Raw genomic sequence first — 19,501 nt, 5'->3', positions numbered from 1 at the left:
CGGACGTCACAAAAACGAAACAAAATGGCTGCCCCCAGTTAGCAGGAATAATCACGTTTTTTTATTATTTCTAAAATTACGCGTTTTTCATTAGTTAAAGTGTCAGTATGTGTTGGTGGTCCGGGTATGCATCTTTCCAACACATAAGGCTCTTGCTGGAGTTTAGTCTACCTTTAAGACTTTTTTTTTTTCTCTCGCAATATTGTGTTCACTGTACAGTATAGGTATCATTTAAACAGTCACCCATTTTACTCTTTAAAGACTTATTTTACTCTCACAATATCGGGTACACTGTACAGTACAAGGATCATTTAAACAGTCACCCATTTTACTCTTTAAAGACTTATTTTACTCTCACAATATCGGGTACACTGTACAGTACAAGGATCATTTAAACATTCGCTCATTTTACTCTTAAAGACATTTTACTTTGACAACATTTGTAAATGCTCCTTTATTGCATCATAATAAATAACAACTAGCACCATTCTGCCTCATGCATCCTGCAATTTAAAATGGATCTCCCCTCAATTGTGTTCTTCATATGAGGCCAGGTCATCTCAAAGCTGCAAGTTAACAGCTTATCAGTTTGCCAGAAAATACTTTTGCAAAATAACCAATCAGAGGTACTGATATTTAAAAATAAATCTGCAGACAACCAATCAAAAGTCCCAGTCTTCAGACACTTGGATTTCTGCTACCTGATCAGACAAAGCAGCCACTGCCTTGTCATCTAGAAAAAAAAAAAAAAAAAAAAAATTATGTTGTAATAATAATAATTTAAAAAAATCTTTATTTTTATTTTCAGACTACTGAAAATACTGCACATTAAGCATCAACAATGTTTAAAAGACAATTTTGTTTTAATAATTGGGCTACAACAAAACAATAAGGAGTGGGCAGGAATGAAAATCTAGGATTCATTTTATTATGGTTTAACACAATTACAGTGGTTATTGTGTGCACTGTATACTGAAACACAATTACAGTGGTTATTGTGTGCACTGTATATTGAAACACAATTACAGTGGTTATTGTGTGCACTGTATATTGAAACACAATTACAGTGGTTATTGTGTGCACTGTATATTGAAACACAATTACAGTGGTTATTGTGTGCACTGTATATTGAAACACAATTACAGTGGTTATTGTGTGCACTGTATATTGAAACACAATTACAGTGGTTATTGTGTGCACTGTATACTGAAACACAATTACAGTGGTTATTGTGTGCACTATATAGTGAAATACAATTAGTGGTTATTGTGTGCACTGTATACTGAAACACAATTACAGTGGTTATTGTGTGCACTGTATATTGAAACACAATTACAGTGGTTATTGTGTGCACTATATTGAAACACAATTACAGTGGTTATTGTGTGCACTATATTGAAACACAATTACAGTGGTTATTGTGTGCACTGTATACTGAAACACAATTACAGTGGTTATTGTGTGCACTATATAGTGAAATACAATTAGTGGTTATTGTGTGCACTGTATACTGAAACACAATTACAGTGGTTATTGTGTGCACTGTATATTGAAACACAATTACAGTGGTTATTGTGTGCACTATATTGAAACACAATTACAGTGGTTATTGTGTGCACTATATTGAAACACAATTACAGTGGTTATTGTGTGCACTGTATATTGAAACACAATTACAGTGGTTATTGTGTGCACTATACTGAAACACAATTACAGTGGTTATTGTGTGCACTATACTGAAACACAATTACAGTGGTTATTGTGTGCACTATACTGAAACACAATTACAGTGGTTATTGTGTGCACTGTATACTGAAACACAATTACAGTGGTTATTGTGTGCACTGTAGTGAAACACAATTACAGTGGTTATTGTGTGCACTGTATACTGAAACACAATTACAGTGGTTATTGTGTGCACTGTAGTGAAACAAAATTACAGTGGTTATTGTGTGCACTGTATTGAAACACAATTACAGTGGTTATTGTGTGCACTGTATTGAAACCTTTAAACCTACCTGGTTTTCTAACAGGGTGTATACCACCAAAGCAAATCCCATAGACGACAATAGCAACATATGTTGCTAAAACTTGTATATGCAGTGTATCAATTGACAAATACACACCAGAGAAAATCAGAAAACATTGAGGGTCAAGATGCTCATTTCAGAGATAAGGACTAGCGTCTATGACTACCCTAATTCCGCACAAAATTTGTCATGCTATTTATATATTTATTGCTATTTAAACACACGATCTCTAGATAGTAATGGAAAAAAGAAGCAGGTTTTCCCTCCAAGACTATATGTCAGAATTGCCATGTGTTTGACATCCAATAGCCAATGATTATTAAATCAATGTGCTCCAGTGGTGTCATTAAACAAAACAAACTTCAAATCCCTAACACGAGACGCATACAAATTGTACAGAGATGCCATTACATTAAAGTCCCACACTCTAGTAGTGTTTTCCCAAGAAATTTGGCAAGGCATGGTAGACTGAACAATTTTGGGGCAGTTTCACCATTTTCTGTGCAGATTTTTTTTTTAAAGTCAATTTTAGAATTAATTACTGAAAAAGGCTTGTTTAATCTCAGGGCAGCATGGCAGCGATTAAGACAAGATGGCGCTAGACTATTGAGGCATGGTGTTAAAACTAGCTAGGGAAAACACTAATATTTAAGCATGGAGCCGGATGAACAGAAATAAATATTCCAATCTAATTAAAATTAGCTCTACTGGTTTACCAGTAGATCTAACAGCACTGTGTGGACTCCCATGTCCAGGTGACATTTCATCTATAAATAACAATTTAAATATCGACCAATTACACTTCACCTTTTATAGCGTTATTCAGGAGCATACAATTTCTAAAAATATCGGGCGAGACTATTTATGCAATAGGCGAACTTGTTGGTCTATTTCAACATTAATAAAACAGTGGGAAAAGTGCAGTAATAAACTCTTGATTGTATACTAGTATAAACAGATTTTATGGCTATACCATCACGGTTGTTTGTTTTTTTCGTCTTGAAACAAATTTTATATAAAATTTTATATTGAAATTTGTTTCCGGCATACTTCCTAATTCACCCGAATCATTTCGTATACCCTCGGCATAATCCCGAATGTTTTCAAAAAAATTTCAAATCACTGGCATGATTTTGCAAGTAAGGTTTTGATTGGTCGAATGAAAGGTCAACTGGACATGATCTCCAATGGGCTGCTGTGAGATCCACATGTAATAGTGGAGCTAATTTTAATTAGATTGTAAATATTCTTAAGACGAATCTGTAGATTTCAACAAGAAGTTCCACACACTGTTTTCAGTCGGCTGCTGCGTACCTTTAAGGAACTTGCTGATGTCTGTAAGAGGTTTCACTGGGTGTAGAAGGTTCGGTAAAATGTCGTTGGTCTTCCGTTTCAGATTCTTAAAGAATGGGTGAGTGAGCAAAGTCGTAGCACTAGGTCTGTAAACACGAAGAACAGCTTTACTCAATTATATTTTAATGACTGAATGAATATATACATATATATATAAATATATTATATATATATATATATATATATATATATATATATATATGTACATACATATACATACATACATACATAGATATAGATATATATACACGGTGAAACCCCTCTAAACAGGACACCCTCGGGAACCAAGTAAAATGTCTGCTTTTGTGAGGTATCCAGTTTAGAGTGGTTATTAAAGTTCTGTACTGATTTTTAAAAAAGGGCCTTGAAAAATGTCCAGTTTTTGGTGAACTCCGATTTTCAGAGGGTCCGGTTTTGAAAGGTTTCAATGTATGTATATATATATATATATATATATATATATATATATATATATATATATATATATAATTTTAAAGGTTTATACTAAAATTATGAACTGTTTGCTGTACAGTTTAAAGCTATTTTACTGTACACTTTTTATTCTGAATAAAAAGCATTATTCCTACTTTTGTTTTCACACAAATGCTGTGAAGCATTTTACAAAATGTTCCAAACTTTATCAGAAAACAAGCATGCTTTATACAAGGCATTATTTTTATGTTTTTCAGTACGTACACTATACACAAATCAAACAATATACGTCACTATTCAAGAGCCAGTGCACCACGACTGGTACATCAAAGGCATTGGTATGTGCTATCCTGTCTGAGATGGTGCAAATAAAAGATCCCTTGCTACTAATGGGAAAATGTCGTGGGTTTCCTCTCTAAGACTATGTCAAAATTACCATATGTTTGACATCCAATAGCCGATGATTAACAAATCAATGTGCTCTACTGGTGTCGTTAAACAAAACAAACTTCTATTCAAGTGAAAATCAATTGAACTACATTACTTCTCTTGATCCTTTTTACTTTTGGCCAAAAACACAATTTTAATGTAGGATTTTCTATTTTTTAAATCTGTTTTATAAAATTGAAATAGCCTTTAATTATTGGATACATATAATGTCATCTTCTGATATTTGACTTAAATATATTTTGGTCTGGTTTTAACTTTACTGTAAAGTTAATCTTTAAACATACATACCATAGTTACAAGCAAGAAGTTTAAAGCTGCATTCTCAGACATATTATAATTTAAAGGGACATACCCTAGTTTCAACCCGTGAAAATGAACACTAAGTCTATTTAATCTACAAACCTGTAACACATTTGGATAAAGTTACAATTGAGTGAAACACGAGTCTGTGACTTTGAAACGATGAAATAATACCCTCTAAAAATAGACTAAAACTCGACTCCATAACTGTTACTTCTCAGACGCACGTGCGTTTTTAAAAATATGAGAAATGCATTTTGTGATATTAAAAACACCAGGATGACCAAACACACCAGGATGACCAAACACACTTCGAATGTACAGAAATTGCTAATATAAACAATAAAATATAAATAAAGTATGATTTAAGTTATCAAAAACGGTTATAATATTAAAATATATGTGTTAGTGTTTAAAAACCAGGGTATGTGCCTTGAATCAAATTGGACATGACGTTTACATCCGACCAACAATTTATTTTAATATTTCGCTTACCTTTGATTTGGATCTTTCTCTAAGCAGAGTGAGACTAAATCGTGAAACTGGGGTGTAAATGTCCGGTTGAAGATAATGGCGTTCTGCTCATCTGTTTCACAATCTGAAAATAAAAAACGTAAAAGGTCTTTAACATGCCCGACATGTTTTACAGTTAAAGCGATAGCATAATGGAGATGGTGTCAGGATTAAATCAAACACAAACACAAGCTGCTTAGTGGTAGATGGAAATAGCCTCGCCTACCGCTCAATGATTTCCCTGCTAGCAGTAGCAGCAATAACCGAGTATTCGAGCCTGCTGCCATGCTTACATGTAGTACCATGCCAGTGTTTTATGCTCAAGCTTGTGGTACAGAGGAAAAAAAAAAGTCGGTCTGTGGTCAGACCAAAGTTCGAGAATTGATGCGGTGATGCAGCTTTTTTTCAATTTTTATTTCAATTTGAGTTTTTTAAAGCAGTGATTGCACAGAAAATGTGGGTATATTTGATACCGAAATAAGGGTCATATTTAAATTGAAATCAGAATGCATGTCGTAGTTCAAGCGCGATGGTATTTTGGCTCCAAATGCAGTTTTACGTCATAGCAAGAAAATTACAACTCACCTGTCGTAAATTCGTGAAGTGTTGTGGAATCTGCCAGCATCGGTTTGGTACCATTCAGCTTCTCCAATAACATCTATAAGAAGAAACAACAGATAAAATATGCTGTGAACAACACAACTTAGCCCCTGCCCACTACCAACCCGTAGTTTTTCTAAATGCATAAAAAACTCAATATGTGCAAGAGGTTCTACATGTATCACAGGTTTGATTTTACTGTAATAATGATTAGAAGTCACCTATGATCAATACTTGTAGAAATAACATTTAATTACCAAATTCAAAAGGATTAAGAAAAAGTATATTAGACTTTTAATTAAAAATAAAGTTTCTTTTGTTTAAAGCGACAGAACCTAATTTTTCACTATTAAAACTGTTTTTGATCATTTAAATTACAAGTACTTACATTTTATTATTTAGAATATTAATTTTTGTACACCTGAAAGTGGTTCTGGTCATCTAGGTTTTTGCAATACCGTACTTCAAAATGCTTTTTTTTTAAATTCTAAAAATGCACATTCGTCTGAGAAGTAATGGTTATCAAGACAAACTCTAGTTATTTCCCTGTTTAAACATCACAGACTTTAGCTTCTCTCTGTTATAATTATCCAAATCATATGGCAGGTTTGTTGATTAACTAAACTCAAGTGTCCATTTTCACGGGCGCCTTTAACATGCTGATGTTACCTGTGTGGCGGGCATGTCCGAGAATGGAGCCTGTCCATTGCACAACTCACAGGCGAGAATACCAACACTGTAGATGTCCGACTTTGTGTCGTAGCCACTCAGATTCTGAAGAAAAGAAAGACACACCATTCAGTGTTCAAAACAAGCACTTGTCTGTTTATCGTAACATGTGCAGGGCTTCTAGATTATGGTAGCCCCACTCCCATGGCTAGTGATATTCAATGTTGGGCTAGTAAATAACTACTATTGCCATGCCCGACAGAGCTTCTAGATTATGGTAGCCCCACTCCCATGGCTAGTGATATTCAATGTTGGGCTAGTAAATAACTACTATTGCCATGCCCGACAGAGCTTCTAGATTATGGTAACCCCACTCCCATGGCTAGTGATATTCAATGTTGGGCTAGTAAATAACTACTATCGCCATGCCCGACAGGGATTCTAGATTATGGTAGCCTCACTCCCACGGCTAGTGATATTCAGTGTTGGGCTAGTAAATAACTACTATTGCCATGCCCGACAGGGATTCTAGATTATGGTAGCCCCACTCCCATGGCTAGTGATATTCAATGTTGGGCTAGTAAATAACTACTATTGTCATGCCAGACAGGGCTTCTAGATTATGGTAGCCCCACTCCCATGGCTAGTGATATTCAATGTTGGGCTAGTAAATAACTACTATTGCCATGCCAGACAGGGCTTCTCGATTATGGTAGCCCCACTCCCATGGCTAGTGATATTCAATGTTGGGCTAGTAAATAACTACTATTGCCATGCCAGACAGGGCTTCTCAATTATGGTAGCCCCACTCCCATGGCTAGTGATATTCAATGTTGGGCTAGTAAATAACTACTATTGCCATGCCAGACAGGGCTTCTAGATTATGGTAGCCCCACTCCCATGGCTAGTGATATTCAGTGTTGGGCTAGTAAATAACTACTACTGCCATGCCCGACAGGGATTCTAGATTATGGTAGCCCCACTCCCATGGCTAGTGATATTCAATGTTGGGCTAGTAAATAACTACTATTGCCATGCCCGACAGGGATTCTAGATTATGGTAGCCCCACTCCCATGGCTAGTGATATTCACTGTTGGGCTAGTAAATAACTACTATTGCCATGCCAGACAGGGCTTCTAAATTATGGTAGCCCCACTCCCATGGCTAGTGATATTCAGTGTTGGGCTAGTAAATAACTACTATTGCCATGCCCGACAGGGATTCTAGATTATGGTAGCCCCACTCCCATGGCTAGTGATATTCAATGTTGGGCTAGTAAACAACTACTATTGTCATGCCCAACAGGGCTTCTAGATTATGGTAGCCCCACTCCCATGGCTAGTGATATTCAATGTTGGGCTAGTAAATAACTACTATTGCCATGCCCGACAGGGATTCTAGATTATGGTAGCCCCACTCCCATGGCTAGTGATATTCAATGTTGGGCTAGTAAATAACTACCACTGTTATGCCAGACAGGGCTTCTAGATTATGGTAGCCCCACTCCCATGGCTAGTGATATTCAATGTTGGGCTAGTAAATAACTACTATTGCCATGCCCGACAGGGATTCTAGATTATGGTAGCCCCACTCCCATGGCTAGTGATATTCAATGTTGGGCTAGTAAATAACTACCACTGTTATGCCAGACAGGGCTTCTAGATTATGGTAGCCCCACTCCCATGGCTAGTGATATTCAATGTTGGGCTAGTAAATAACTACCACTGTTATGCCAGACAGGGCTTCTAGATTATGGTAGCCCCACTCCCATGGCTAGTGATATTCAATGTTGGGCTAGTAAATAACTACTATTGCCATGCCCGACAGGGATTCTAGATTATGGTAGCCCCACTCCCATGGCTAGTGATATTCAATGTTGGGCTAGTAAATAACTACCACTGTTATGCCAGACATGGCTTCTAGATTATGGTAGCCCCACTCCCATGGCTAGTGATATTCAATGTTGGGCTAGTAAATAACTACCACTGTTATGCCAGACAGGGCTTCTAGATTATGGTAGCCCCACTCCCATGGCTAGTGATATTCAATGTTGGGCTAGTAAATAACTACCACTGTTATGCCAGACAGGGCTTCTAGATTATGGTAGCCCCACTCCCATGGCTAGTGATATTCAATGTTGGGCTAGTAAATAACTACTATTGCCATGTCAGACAGGGCTTCTAGATTATGGTAGCCCCACTCCCATGGCTAGTGATATTCAATGTTGGGCTAGTAAATAACTACTATTGCCATGCCCGACAGAGCTTCTAGATTATGGTAACCCCACTCCCATGGCTAGTGATATTCAATGTTGGGCTAGTAAATAACTACTATCGCCATGCCCGACAGGGATTCTAGATTATGGTAGCCTCACTCCCACGGCTAGTGATATTCAGTGTTGGGCTAGTAAATAACTACTATTGCCATGCCCGACAGGGATTCTAGATTATGGTAGCCCCACTCCCATGGCTAGTGATATTCAATGTTGGGCTAGTAAATAACTACCACTGTTATGCCAGACAGGGCTTCTAGATTATGGTAGCCCCACTCCCATGGCTAGTGATATTCAATGTTGGGCTAGTAAATAACTACCACTGTTATGCCAGACAGGGCTTCTAGATTATGGTAGCCCCACTCCCATGGCTAGTGATATTCAATGTTGGGCTAGTAAATAACTACTATTGCCATGCCCGACAGGGATTCTAGATTATGGTAGCCCCACTCCCATGGCTAGTGATATTCAATGTTGGGCTAGTAAATAACTACCACTGTTATGCCAGACATGGCTTCTAGATTATGGTAGCCCCACTCCCATGGCTAGTGATATTCAATGTTGGGCTAGTAAATAACTACCACTGTTATGCCAGACAGGGCTTCTAGATTATGGTAGCCCCACTCCCATGGCTAGTGATATTCAATGTTGGGCTAGTAAATAACTACCACTGTTATGCCAGACAGGGCTTCTAGATTATGGTAGCCCCACTCCCATGGCTAGTGATATTCAATGTTGGGCTAGTAAATAACTACTATTGCCATGCCAGACAGGGCTTCTAGATTATGGTAGCCCCACTCCCATGGCTAGTGATATTCAGTGTTGGGCTAGTAAATAACTACTATTGTCATGCCCGACAGGGATTCTAGATTATGGTAGCCCCACTCCCATGGCTAGTGATATTCAATGTTGGGCTAGTAAATAACTACTATTGTCATGCCCGACAGGGATTCTAGATTATGGTAGCCCCACTCCCATGGCTAGTGATATTCAATGTTGGGCTAGTAAATAACTACTATTGTCATGCCCGACATGGCTTCTAGATTATGGTAGCCCCACTCCCATGGCTAGTGATATTCAATGTTGGTCTAGTAAATAACTACCACTGTTATGCCAGACATGGCTTCTAGATTATGGTAGCCCCACTCCCATGGCTAGTGATATTCAATGTTGGGCTAGTAAATAACTACCACTGTTATGCCAGACAGGGCTTCTAGATTATGGTAGCCCCACTCCCATGGCTAGTGATATTCAATGTTGGGCTAGTAAATAACTACCACTGTTATGCCAGACATGGCTTCTAGATTATGGTAGCCCCACTCCCATGGCTAGTGATATTCAATGTTGGGCTAGTAAATAACTACTATTGCCATGCCAGACAGGGCTTCTCGATTATGGTAGCCCCACTCCCATGGCTAGTGATATTCAATGTTGGGCTAGTAAATAACTACTATTGCCATGCCCGACAGGGATTCTAGATTATGGTAGCCCCACTCCCATGGCTAGTGATATTCAATGTTGGGCTAGTAAATAACTACCACTGTTATGCCAGACATGGCTTCTAGATTATGGTAGCCCCACTCCCATGGCTAGTGATATTCAATGTTGGGCTAGTAAATAACTACCACTGTTATGCCAGACATGGCTTCTAGATTATGGTAGCCCCACTCCCATGGCTAGTGATATTCAATGTTGGGCTAGTAAATAACTACCACTGTTATGCCAGACATGGCTTCTAGATTATGGTAGCCCCACTCCCATGGCTAGTGATATTCAATGTTGGGCTAGTAAATAACTACCACTGTTATGCCAGACAGGGCTTCTAGATTATGGTAGCCCCACTCCCATGGCTAGTGATATTCAATGTTGGGCTAGTAAATAACTACCACTGTTATGCCAGACATGGCTTCTAGATTATGGTAGCCCCACTCCCATGGCTAGTGATATGCAATGTTGGGCTAGTAAATAACTACTGTTGCCATGTCCGACAGCTAGTAAATTTAGTTTTGTCAAATGTTGCAGGTACCAATAAGTCTATTTTGTAAATATGAATATCCTGCCCAAACCCCAATGTTAGTGTTTTTAAGCTCTATCTCCCTCTTTAGGTGACATATCTGATTATTACTATTATTTAGTAAAATTTTATTAACTTAAAGAAAGTAGGGCTGGTGAATTTTTAATCATGGCTATTATTTTTTTTAAATCACTGATCCAATGGCTAGTGGATTTTATAACTTCTAGAAGCTCTGATGTGAAAATGTGCTTTGACAAACAAATTTTATCCCAATGGTTGTCCTATGGACAAGTAACAATTTTCAATGAAGTTTCATTTTGAGCAATAAAAAACAGTCCTTGTCCTTGAATGAAACAAACCATTTATTTGGACAAGTGAAAATAATGACAGACAAGTAGATTTATAGATGTACTTGTCCGGTGGACTAGTGAACAGTTTTCTTATTTCTATCTCTGCCCATTTTACACATGTAGGTTTAGTGTTAAAATACATCAGCTGCTGGGTTCAGACAGACAAAAACAATTTTAACATGTATATAAACCAATATAGCAACAAACTATCCACCCAAAATGTAATATATATATAATACAGATTTATAATTGTTATAGCAAGCCTCTGAAAATGGCAAGAAAGATTGTTTCGTTTGTGTGTTGCACGTGCAAATTTTATTTTGAGTAACCAGTGTTTTGCTTGCACTATATTTTTGTCACCATTTACAAGGACAAAATGAATTATGCAAAATGGAATGGGTTACCTGAATTTATTTTTGCATTACCTAGAGGCCTGCATCACAGAAGTTAAAATTATAGAACAAAGGAACATTTTACAGAGTACTGGAGAATATGCGATATGCTGATATCGTGTCACCTGTGATGCAGGGATTTGTGTACATAGCAGTTTCAGTAGTGTTAATTTCAGTAGACAGTTTGGCTTTTGACATGTACATGTAGGTTATTACTATGGAGCAGCCTATATTTAAATTGATCACTGTCATGTTGAATATTGCAGTGTGCATGGTGCCACAAATCTCACACAAAGTTCTCTCCAAAGCAGTGTAATCACTTTCAATAGTGTTAATTTCAGTAGACAGTTTGGTTTTGATATATAGGTAATTACTATAGAGCAGCCAGTAAGATGTATTTAAACTGATTATGAGGAATATCACTGTATAATTAAATTTCTGTTACATTCATTACAACAGAACATCATCCCATTGGTCATCCCATTGGTCCGGACGTAGCAACGGGAGTTTGTTCGTTTCTCAATGATTGTAAAAATTACCGTATCAAGGAATGTCATACATGTATCTGCAGATGACATCATTTTATATGGGTACGTTGTCTTAATGAGCATCATTGTTTATAAACCAAAAATAATTCAAAATAATGTATGAAGTTTTAGTGTTATTATTAGCAAGTATGATTCAAATTTAATTATAAGTATTGTCTGTTATTTCTTTTACGTTCATCTGGGTATGAAAAAAAAATCAATCACAAACTAATGTGAGAACAGCTTCACCGATCCAAACAGTTTGCCACAAATCTGACACAAAGTTCTCTCCAGTGTCAGTGTATTCAGTTTCAAATGTGTTACTTTCAGTAGACAGTTTGGTTTTGACATGTAGGTCATTATTATGGAGCAATCAACAAGATGCATTTAAACTGATCATATGGAATACCAATATGTGGTGTCACAAATCACTCCAATAGCAGTGTAATCACTTACAATGGTGTTAATTTCAGTAGACAGTTTGGTTTTGATATATAGGTAATTACTATGAAGAAATTAATCAGAATATATTTAAAGTGATAACGAACATAGGTGGAATATTGCTGTGTGATGCCACAAATCTTACATAACATTCTCTTACGAGTGTGCCACAAACATTATACACAGAGGTTACTTAATGAATGAATGAATGAATAAAATGTTTTATTTAACGACACTCAACACATTTATTTTATGGTTATATGACATTGGACATATGAGTAAGGACCACACAGATATTGAGAGAGGAAACCCATTGTCACCACTTCATGGGCTACTCTTTTCGATTAGCAGCAAGGGATCTTTTGTATGCGTCATCCCACAGACAGGGTAACACATACCATGGCCTTTGATATACCAGTCGTGGAGCACAGGCTGGAGCGAGATATAACCTAATGGGTCCACCGACGTGGAAGGTTACTTAATGTTACTTGATCAGGAAATTTTTTGTTTTGAAAACCATTTAATGTTTTAAAACTTGCGATCGCAAAGCGATACTGAACAAAATGTTCGTTGTTAATGCATCGAGCTCTGACCTGTTCTAAAATCTCTGGACTGAACCACTGCAGACAAGGAATTGCGTGACTCGGGTAATCGTGAACGGTGTGTAACCAGCGACCATCTTGGATCATCGAGTACGCCATCTGCATTCCAGACAGGCAGATCTTACCATTGGCTGCGATCAGCACGTGACTGGCTTTAATTCCCCTGAAAACAAATATACACGTTGTAATGGAAGACGTTAAAACTAAATTCAAGTATCACACCAGAGACGATCTTTGAAAACCCAGGACAGGCATCAAAATAAAATACGTTTATAGTGCTTAGTAACCAATGTAGAGGTTGCCATAAATTACAGCGATCTTATTTTAAAGTTTGTTTTGTTTAATGACACCACTAAAGCTCACTGATTTATTAATCACCGGCTATTGGATATCAAATATTTGAGGGATTTTAACATTTAGTTTTAGAGAAAACCCGCTACATTAGTAGCAAGGTATCTTTTATATACACCACAACTGGTAAATCAAAGGCTGTGGTATGTGCTATTCTGTTTGTGGGATGGTGCATATAAAAGATCCCTTGCTGCTAATCGAAAAGAGTAGCCGATGAAGTGGCGACAACAGGTTTTTCTCTTTCAATATCTGTGTGGTCCATAACAATATGTCTGACGCCATATAACCGTAAATAAAATGTGTTGAGTGCGTTGTCAAATAAACAATTTCCTTCAATCATATTACTCTTTGCACTGTACTGATACTTCTGTGCATAATCTATATTTACCGTACTTTACCAGAAATTAGCCCATGTCTTAGAATATGCCACCCTACTTTTTGACAGCTTGGGAGCTTATTTCCAGTCAAATACGGTAAATATAGCACACAATCCAGAATTCTGAAAAAATAATCTGCATGTACGCGTGTACTTGTTTTTCAGCTTTGTTTTCCAAACAGACTGATCCAACTGAAATAGTAGCATCTTCCACACTAACCTGTGCAGGTTGTAATGTACCAAACATGCCATTCCCAGGTCAGAGTTCGAATGTTTAAGGAGTAAACCGTAATTATGGCTGTGATTGGTGGATATATGTGTCACTGGTTATTTGTGCAAATACTATGACAAATGCCCCATCAGTTCCACATGTTTTATTACCTGAACAATTATTACACTAGTGACATTTTGTACTTGTCAATAACTGGGGTGGCAATAATAAATTTCAACATAAATTCGAACATAAGAATTTGAAACCTACGCCAATTTTTAAGTGTTTTTGTCACAGGTAAACTGGTCACCAAAAGCAATTTTTGAGTCCATCTACAGCAATCTTAAATCGGAAACTTTTGCAATAAATATAAAAACCAAAAATAATTCCTTCCACTGACAGCAATAATTTTTATCCATCGGCAAAAACCTGCCATCGGTGCTATCGTTAAGTTACAAGGCAGGAAATGTTTTATTATAACAATACACTCAACACATTATTTACGGTTATATGGCATCAGAAATATGTTTAAGACCACACAGGTACTGAGAGAGGAAACCCGCTGTCGCTACTTCATGGGCTACTCATTTCGATTAGCAGCAAGGGATCTTTTATATGCAACATCCCACAGACAGGATAGTACATACCATAGCCTTTGTTACACCAGTTTCAGAGCACTGGCTGGAACAATAAATAGCCCAATGGTTCCTCCGACGGGGATCAATACAGAGTGACCGCTTTACCATTGGGCTACATCCCGCCCTCCTACGTTACAAGGCTTGAAATTGCATTGCAGTGGTATGGGGGGGGGGGGGGGGGGGGGGAAGGGTCACAGGTGCAATACCTCCCCAACCAATCAGACCTTCTTTTTTTTTTTACTGTATTAAATTGGATAAAATCATATATACACATACACATATAGTGTGGGTTGCCCCCTCCCCCCCCCCCCCATTAGTGGGTTGGCCCCACCCCTAATATAAAATCCTAGCTATGCCAGTGGCCACCAGTGAAGCCACTGACCGACAGTAATTCATACTGCAACTACGGCAATTGCTGTTGTTAATTTCGTGCCCTGCATATACCCCACTGACCTGTGAATGATGCCGTTGCTGTGGAGATACTCCAGAGCCAGTAGCGTGTCCCGCAGGATGTACGCAGCAGCTGTCTCAGACAGACCCGTGATGAAGTAGGCGTGAATCAGGTCACACGCCGACCCTGTGGTTTAAAATGAAAACTAGTCAGTTATAATTACAGGAAGGAAGGAAATGGTTTATTTAACGGCACACTCAACACATTTTTTATTTACGGTTATATGGCGTCGGACATATGGTTAAGGACCACACAGATATTGAGGGAGGAAACCCACTGTCGCCACTTCATGGGCTACTCTTTTTGATTAGCAGCAAGGGATCTTTTATATGCACCAACCCATAGACAGGACAGCACATACCATGGCCTTTGATGTACCAGTCGTGGTGTACTGGCTTATTATAATTACAGATGCTCAGTATAACAGGTATATCGCAATAAATAGAGAATAACTAGTTTATATGACGATGGACATCTGCTTTATCCTGTGAAATTAAGGTAAGAATGAGAAATTCTGTGAGGCTCTGCCGAGCGGAATTTCTCATTCGGCCTGAACGGGATAAAGCAGATATCTGACGTCATTAACTAGTTATTATCTTTATTCTGCAGACCATAAAAATTAAAGGAAAAGCTATTATTTTTGTTATTTCAGCTACATTGTACGATGACCCAGAAGTCAAATTTTGTAATGTAGCTATGTGTGTGACATCACACGAGTGACGTCAAAAGTCATATCCTGCTACCATATACAGATATGACTTTGTTTTATCTGTCATCATGTTCTGTCAATAGAAACAGTGGTTGCAGAATAAAAATAATAATTAACACATATCTTGATATTTTTCTAGCATACCCATATATTGCTCTTTTATATATATATATATATATATATATATATATATATATATATATATATATATATATATATATATATATATATATATATATATATATATATATTGTGTGTTAGTGCACATATATTATAGTCAAATCCACTTAACTGCAAAGCCCTGGTGCGGTATGTGCGGTTATCCAATAGTTTGTTTTGTTTAACTACACCATCAGAGCACATTGATTAAATGGGTATATAATAAAATTAATTATTACCCATATGGCTTAAAAATATCTTGGTACATATAAAAGTGATACGTCCCATTTGGTGTTACACCGAGTGGCAGAGCTTCTAGATTATGGTAGCCCGACTCCCATGGCTAGTCATATTCAATGCTGGGCTAGTAACGAAATACTATTGCCATGCCCGACGGCTTGTGATTTTTTTTTGGGGGGGGTCAAATGTTGCAGTTAAGTTTATTTTGTAAATATGAATATTCTGACCCCACCCCATCCCCCAATGTTAGTGTTTTAAGCTCTATCTCCATCTTTAGGTGACATATCCGATTATTACTATTATTTAGTCAAACTGTATTAACTTAAAGTAAAGTAGGGCTAGTGAATGTTTAATCGTGGCTAGTAAATTAAAAAAATCACTGATCCCATGGCTAGTGGGTTTAGAAACAATTCTAGAAGCTCTGGAGTGGGACATAACACTTCGACGTCATCAATTGACGCACAACATCCTTACAGGATCGTCAACCAAACGAGTTAAGTGATATAAATTAAGATCGATTATGGGTAATAAATAGGATATTAAATGCGCTACCATTTCGTAATCAAAAGAAATGTTTTATTTAAGGACGCACTCAACACATTTTATTTATGGTTATATGGCATCAGACATATGGTTAAGGACCACACAGAGGAAACCCGCTGTCGCCACTTCATGGGCTACTGTTTTTGATTAGCAGCATGGGATCTTTTATATGCACCATCCCACATACAGGGTAGTACATACCACAACATTTGATATGCCAGTCGTGGTGAACTGGCTCATTTTGTAATCATGTTTATGTCTCTCATGAAATAATTTTTAAGGTCATTCTCTAAAGCTTGTGACAAATGAAAATTATTTCACTCGGGGGACATAAATATGTTACGAAATTGAAGCTCGTTTAATATCCTATAAATATTCTACATACCAAAGGCCATAAGGGGCATAATGACCCACAGCTCGTGGTTGTGTATGAAGCTAGTGTAATGATTGAGGATCCTGCTGTGATCCAACTGATTGGCCCAGAAAATCTCCTTCTACAATAGAAAATGCACTGCATTATCCAAATATACACTTTGAACATCAATATCTGATAATCAGGTTGTGGTCACTGCCCAAAAGAGTCACTGTACCAAGTTTCAGAATACACTTTGAACATCACTATTTGATAAATAGGTTGTGGACACTGCCCAAGAGTCATTGTACCAAGTTTCAGAATACACTTTGAACATCACTATCTGATAATCAGGTTGCGGACACTGCCCAAGAGTCACTGTACCCAAGTTTCAGAGTAAGCCAATGAAAACTCCAGGACAGATTTTGAAATTTTCAATGTTAAACGTCAGTCATACTTTGATTTTAATTTAATAAAAATTCAATATTTGTTTTGGAATATTTACCTATCAAGTTTCATGAGACTGCCAAAAAAATTACTAAATCAAATTTCAAAACAATCCAATCAAAATTCTAGAAGACAGACTACAAATTTTTCAACATTAAATATCAACTTTAATTTATTTTTATTAATAAAAAAAAAGATATAATAAAAATAAAATTTAACATCTCTCCATCATGTTTGATGAAACTTACCCAGAGAATCACTAAATCAAATTTCAGAACAATACAAACAAAACTTTAGAAGATAGATTTTTGAAATATTCAACATTAAACACCAACTCGGTAAAACAAATTAAAAAAAACTCACATTGTTTCAGAGCAATCCAATGAAAATTCTAGGAGAATTCTAGGGGTGGGAATGGGTGAACTGTAAAAGATGAAATCTAGGGAGGGGTCTCGGAAATTCTTGAAATCCTAGGTTACAATCTGTGCCATCTGACACATTTTGGAGGAAAGGACGATTAAAATGCAAGGAAACACAATGTTCCATGAAAGGAAAACAGTCGATCTGAGAATTCCCACCCCTGCTGGAAAAAAAACCAGTTGAGCTTTTTAAAAATATGAAAGACATTATACCTGTAGAAGAAGAAAATCCAGGTGCTCAGATTCTAAATCGATTTTCTTTACAGCAATCAACATCTTGGAAGGAAGATGTTTTGCAAGGAAAATTGTTGCTGTATTGTTGTGACCTTTTCCTGAAAAATACTCAGGAACTTTTGATACCAGTCAGGGTTTCAAATACATCCCCAGTTAATAAGCTACATGTACAAAAACAGCTTAGGTCTGACTACACAGTTCACTTCCGGGTGAGATTTCATTGATCACTGTCCACTATATTAGTTCCTAAAGTCCGAACCAAATTGTTACCAACTACAATAAATTACTCTCCTACCTTTAATTACAATTACATTTCCCCCAAATTTTGTCCAGACACAAGTTGTGAAAAAACCATTACAGTTACACAGATTCCACATATGAGACTGTAACGATGTCACCAGTATCGACTTCGCTGAGATTGCATAGGACAAAATACATGCAGTTTTCGGCCGTCTGCCATACTGCACTTTTTTTGGAATACCCTCTTGAAGAGGGTGAAAGCCCCCAAAGTATGTGACATAATTAATATAAAATCAATGTTCTCAAATTAAAAAAAATTAATATGACATCACCACGTTTGCTTTTATATCGTAACATGTTATGACATTGTTAGATTAAGTAAGTCATATCCTTTCACCCCTCTTCGAGAGTATTCCATAAAAAGTCAAAATGGCAGCTGGCACAAAATTACATGATTTTTGCCCTATGCGATCTCAGCGAAGTTGATGTAGGTGACATAGTTATCATCTAGTATGTAGAATCTGTGTCATTGTAATGAGGTTTTTCTAGATTTCTGTCTGGACAAAATGTTGATAAAATCTAACGAAAACTGAAGGTAGGAGAGCAGTTTATTGTAGTTGTGAACAAGTTGGTTTGGACTTTAAGTGTGACATATGTTGTGGTTCATATATTCACTTGTAGGAATAGGGGAAGAATTAAAACAATTTGTATGGTTAATGGTAAGCCTTCTGGCTGGAGTTTGCCCATGTTATTTTGTATTATTACCCATATGGGCTCAAATATACGGGGTAATATTTTTTCGATCTCTGCACAGTGTGCAGATTGCTTCTACAGCCACTGATTGGCTGGCTTTAAAATCACGACGTTTGGTTGGTTGCTTGCCATGGCCGGAACTTCACTTTCATTCATATAATTTTTTCATTCATGAGTCAGATTACACATACGTTATACGATCTACTCATTTGTTTTGTAAACATGAAATGGTATATTTTCATAAGCAGCGGCTTTAATAATATATAAAAATAATTATTTTCAAATGCAAATACAGTTGTATTATTTTGTACTGTAAACATTTGGCTGTAAAGAGAACGCCGTTATGCTATGACGTCACTTACATTATGTCATGTAATGCGCGTAAGATTATATCACATAATGGCTGATGTTGTAGACTCCAGAGGAATTTTT

At 37.1% G+C, this 19,501-nt stretch overlaps 1 protein-coding gene across 7 annotated transcripts in view; it reads right to left on the bottom strand.

Annotated features, from left to right (window-relative positions):
* Positions 1–74: 74 nt before the first annotated feature.
* LOC121385457 (STE20-related kinase adapter protein alpha-like) overlaps positions 75–19,501 on the bottom strand; it is a 33,448-nt gene continuing 14,021 nt past the window's right edge. For 6 of the 7 annotated variants that reach the window (XM_041516144.1, XM_041516145.1, XM_041516146.1 and 3 more), the window contains 9 exons: positions 18,056–18,174; positions 17,010–17,118; positions 14,976–15,099; positions 12,938–13,109; positions 6,348–6,452; positions 5,664–5,736; positions 5,061–5,163; positions 3,345–3,469; positions 75–733 (listed from right to left, as the gene is read on the bottom strand). In XM_041516144.1, the coding sequence (XP_041372078.1) occupies positions 663–733; positions 3,345–3,469; positions 5,061–5,163; positions 5,664–5,736; positions 6,348–6,452; positions 12,938–13,109; positions 14,976–15,099; positions 17,010–17,118; positions 18,056–18,174 (1,001 nt within the window). In that variant the 3' untranslated portion in view covers positions 75–662. The remainder of the gene's footprint in view (positions 734–3,344; positions 3,470–5,060; positions 5,164–5,663; positions 5,737–6,347; positions 6,453–12,937; positions 13,110–14,975; positions 15,100–17,009; positions 17,119–18,055; positions 18,175–19,501) is intronic. The other variant, XM_041516148.1, reaches the window with a different exon arrangement.

Source organism: Gigantopelta aegis, chromosome 11 (assembly GCF_016097555.1).
Source record: "Gigantopelta aegis isolate Gae_Host chromosome 11, Gae_host_genome, whole genome shotgun sequence".
Taxonomy (NCBI): Eukaryota; Metazoa; Mollusca; class Gastropoda; order Neomphalida; family Peltospiridae; genus Gigantopelta; species Gigantopelta aegis.
The sequence above is the reverse complement of the archived record's forward strand: the minus strand, read 5'-3'. Positions and strand labels throughout refer to the sequence as shown.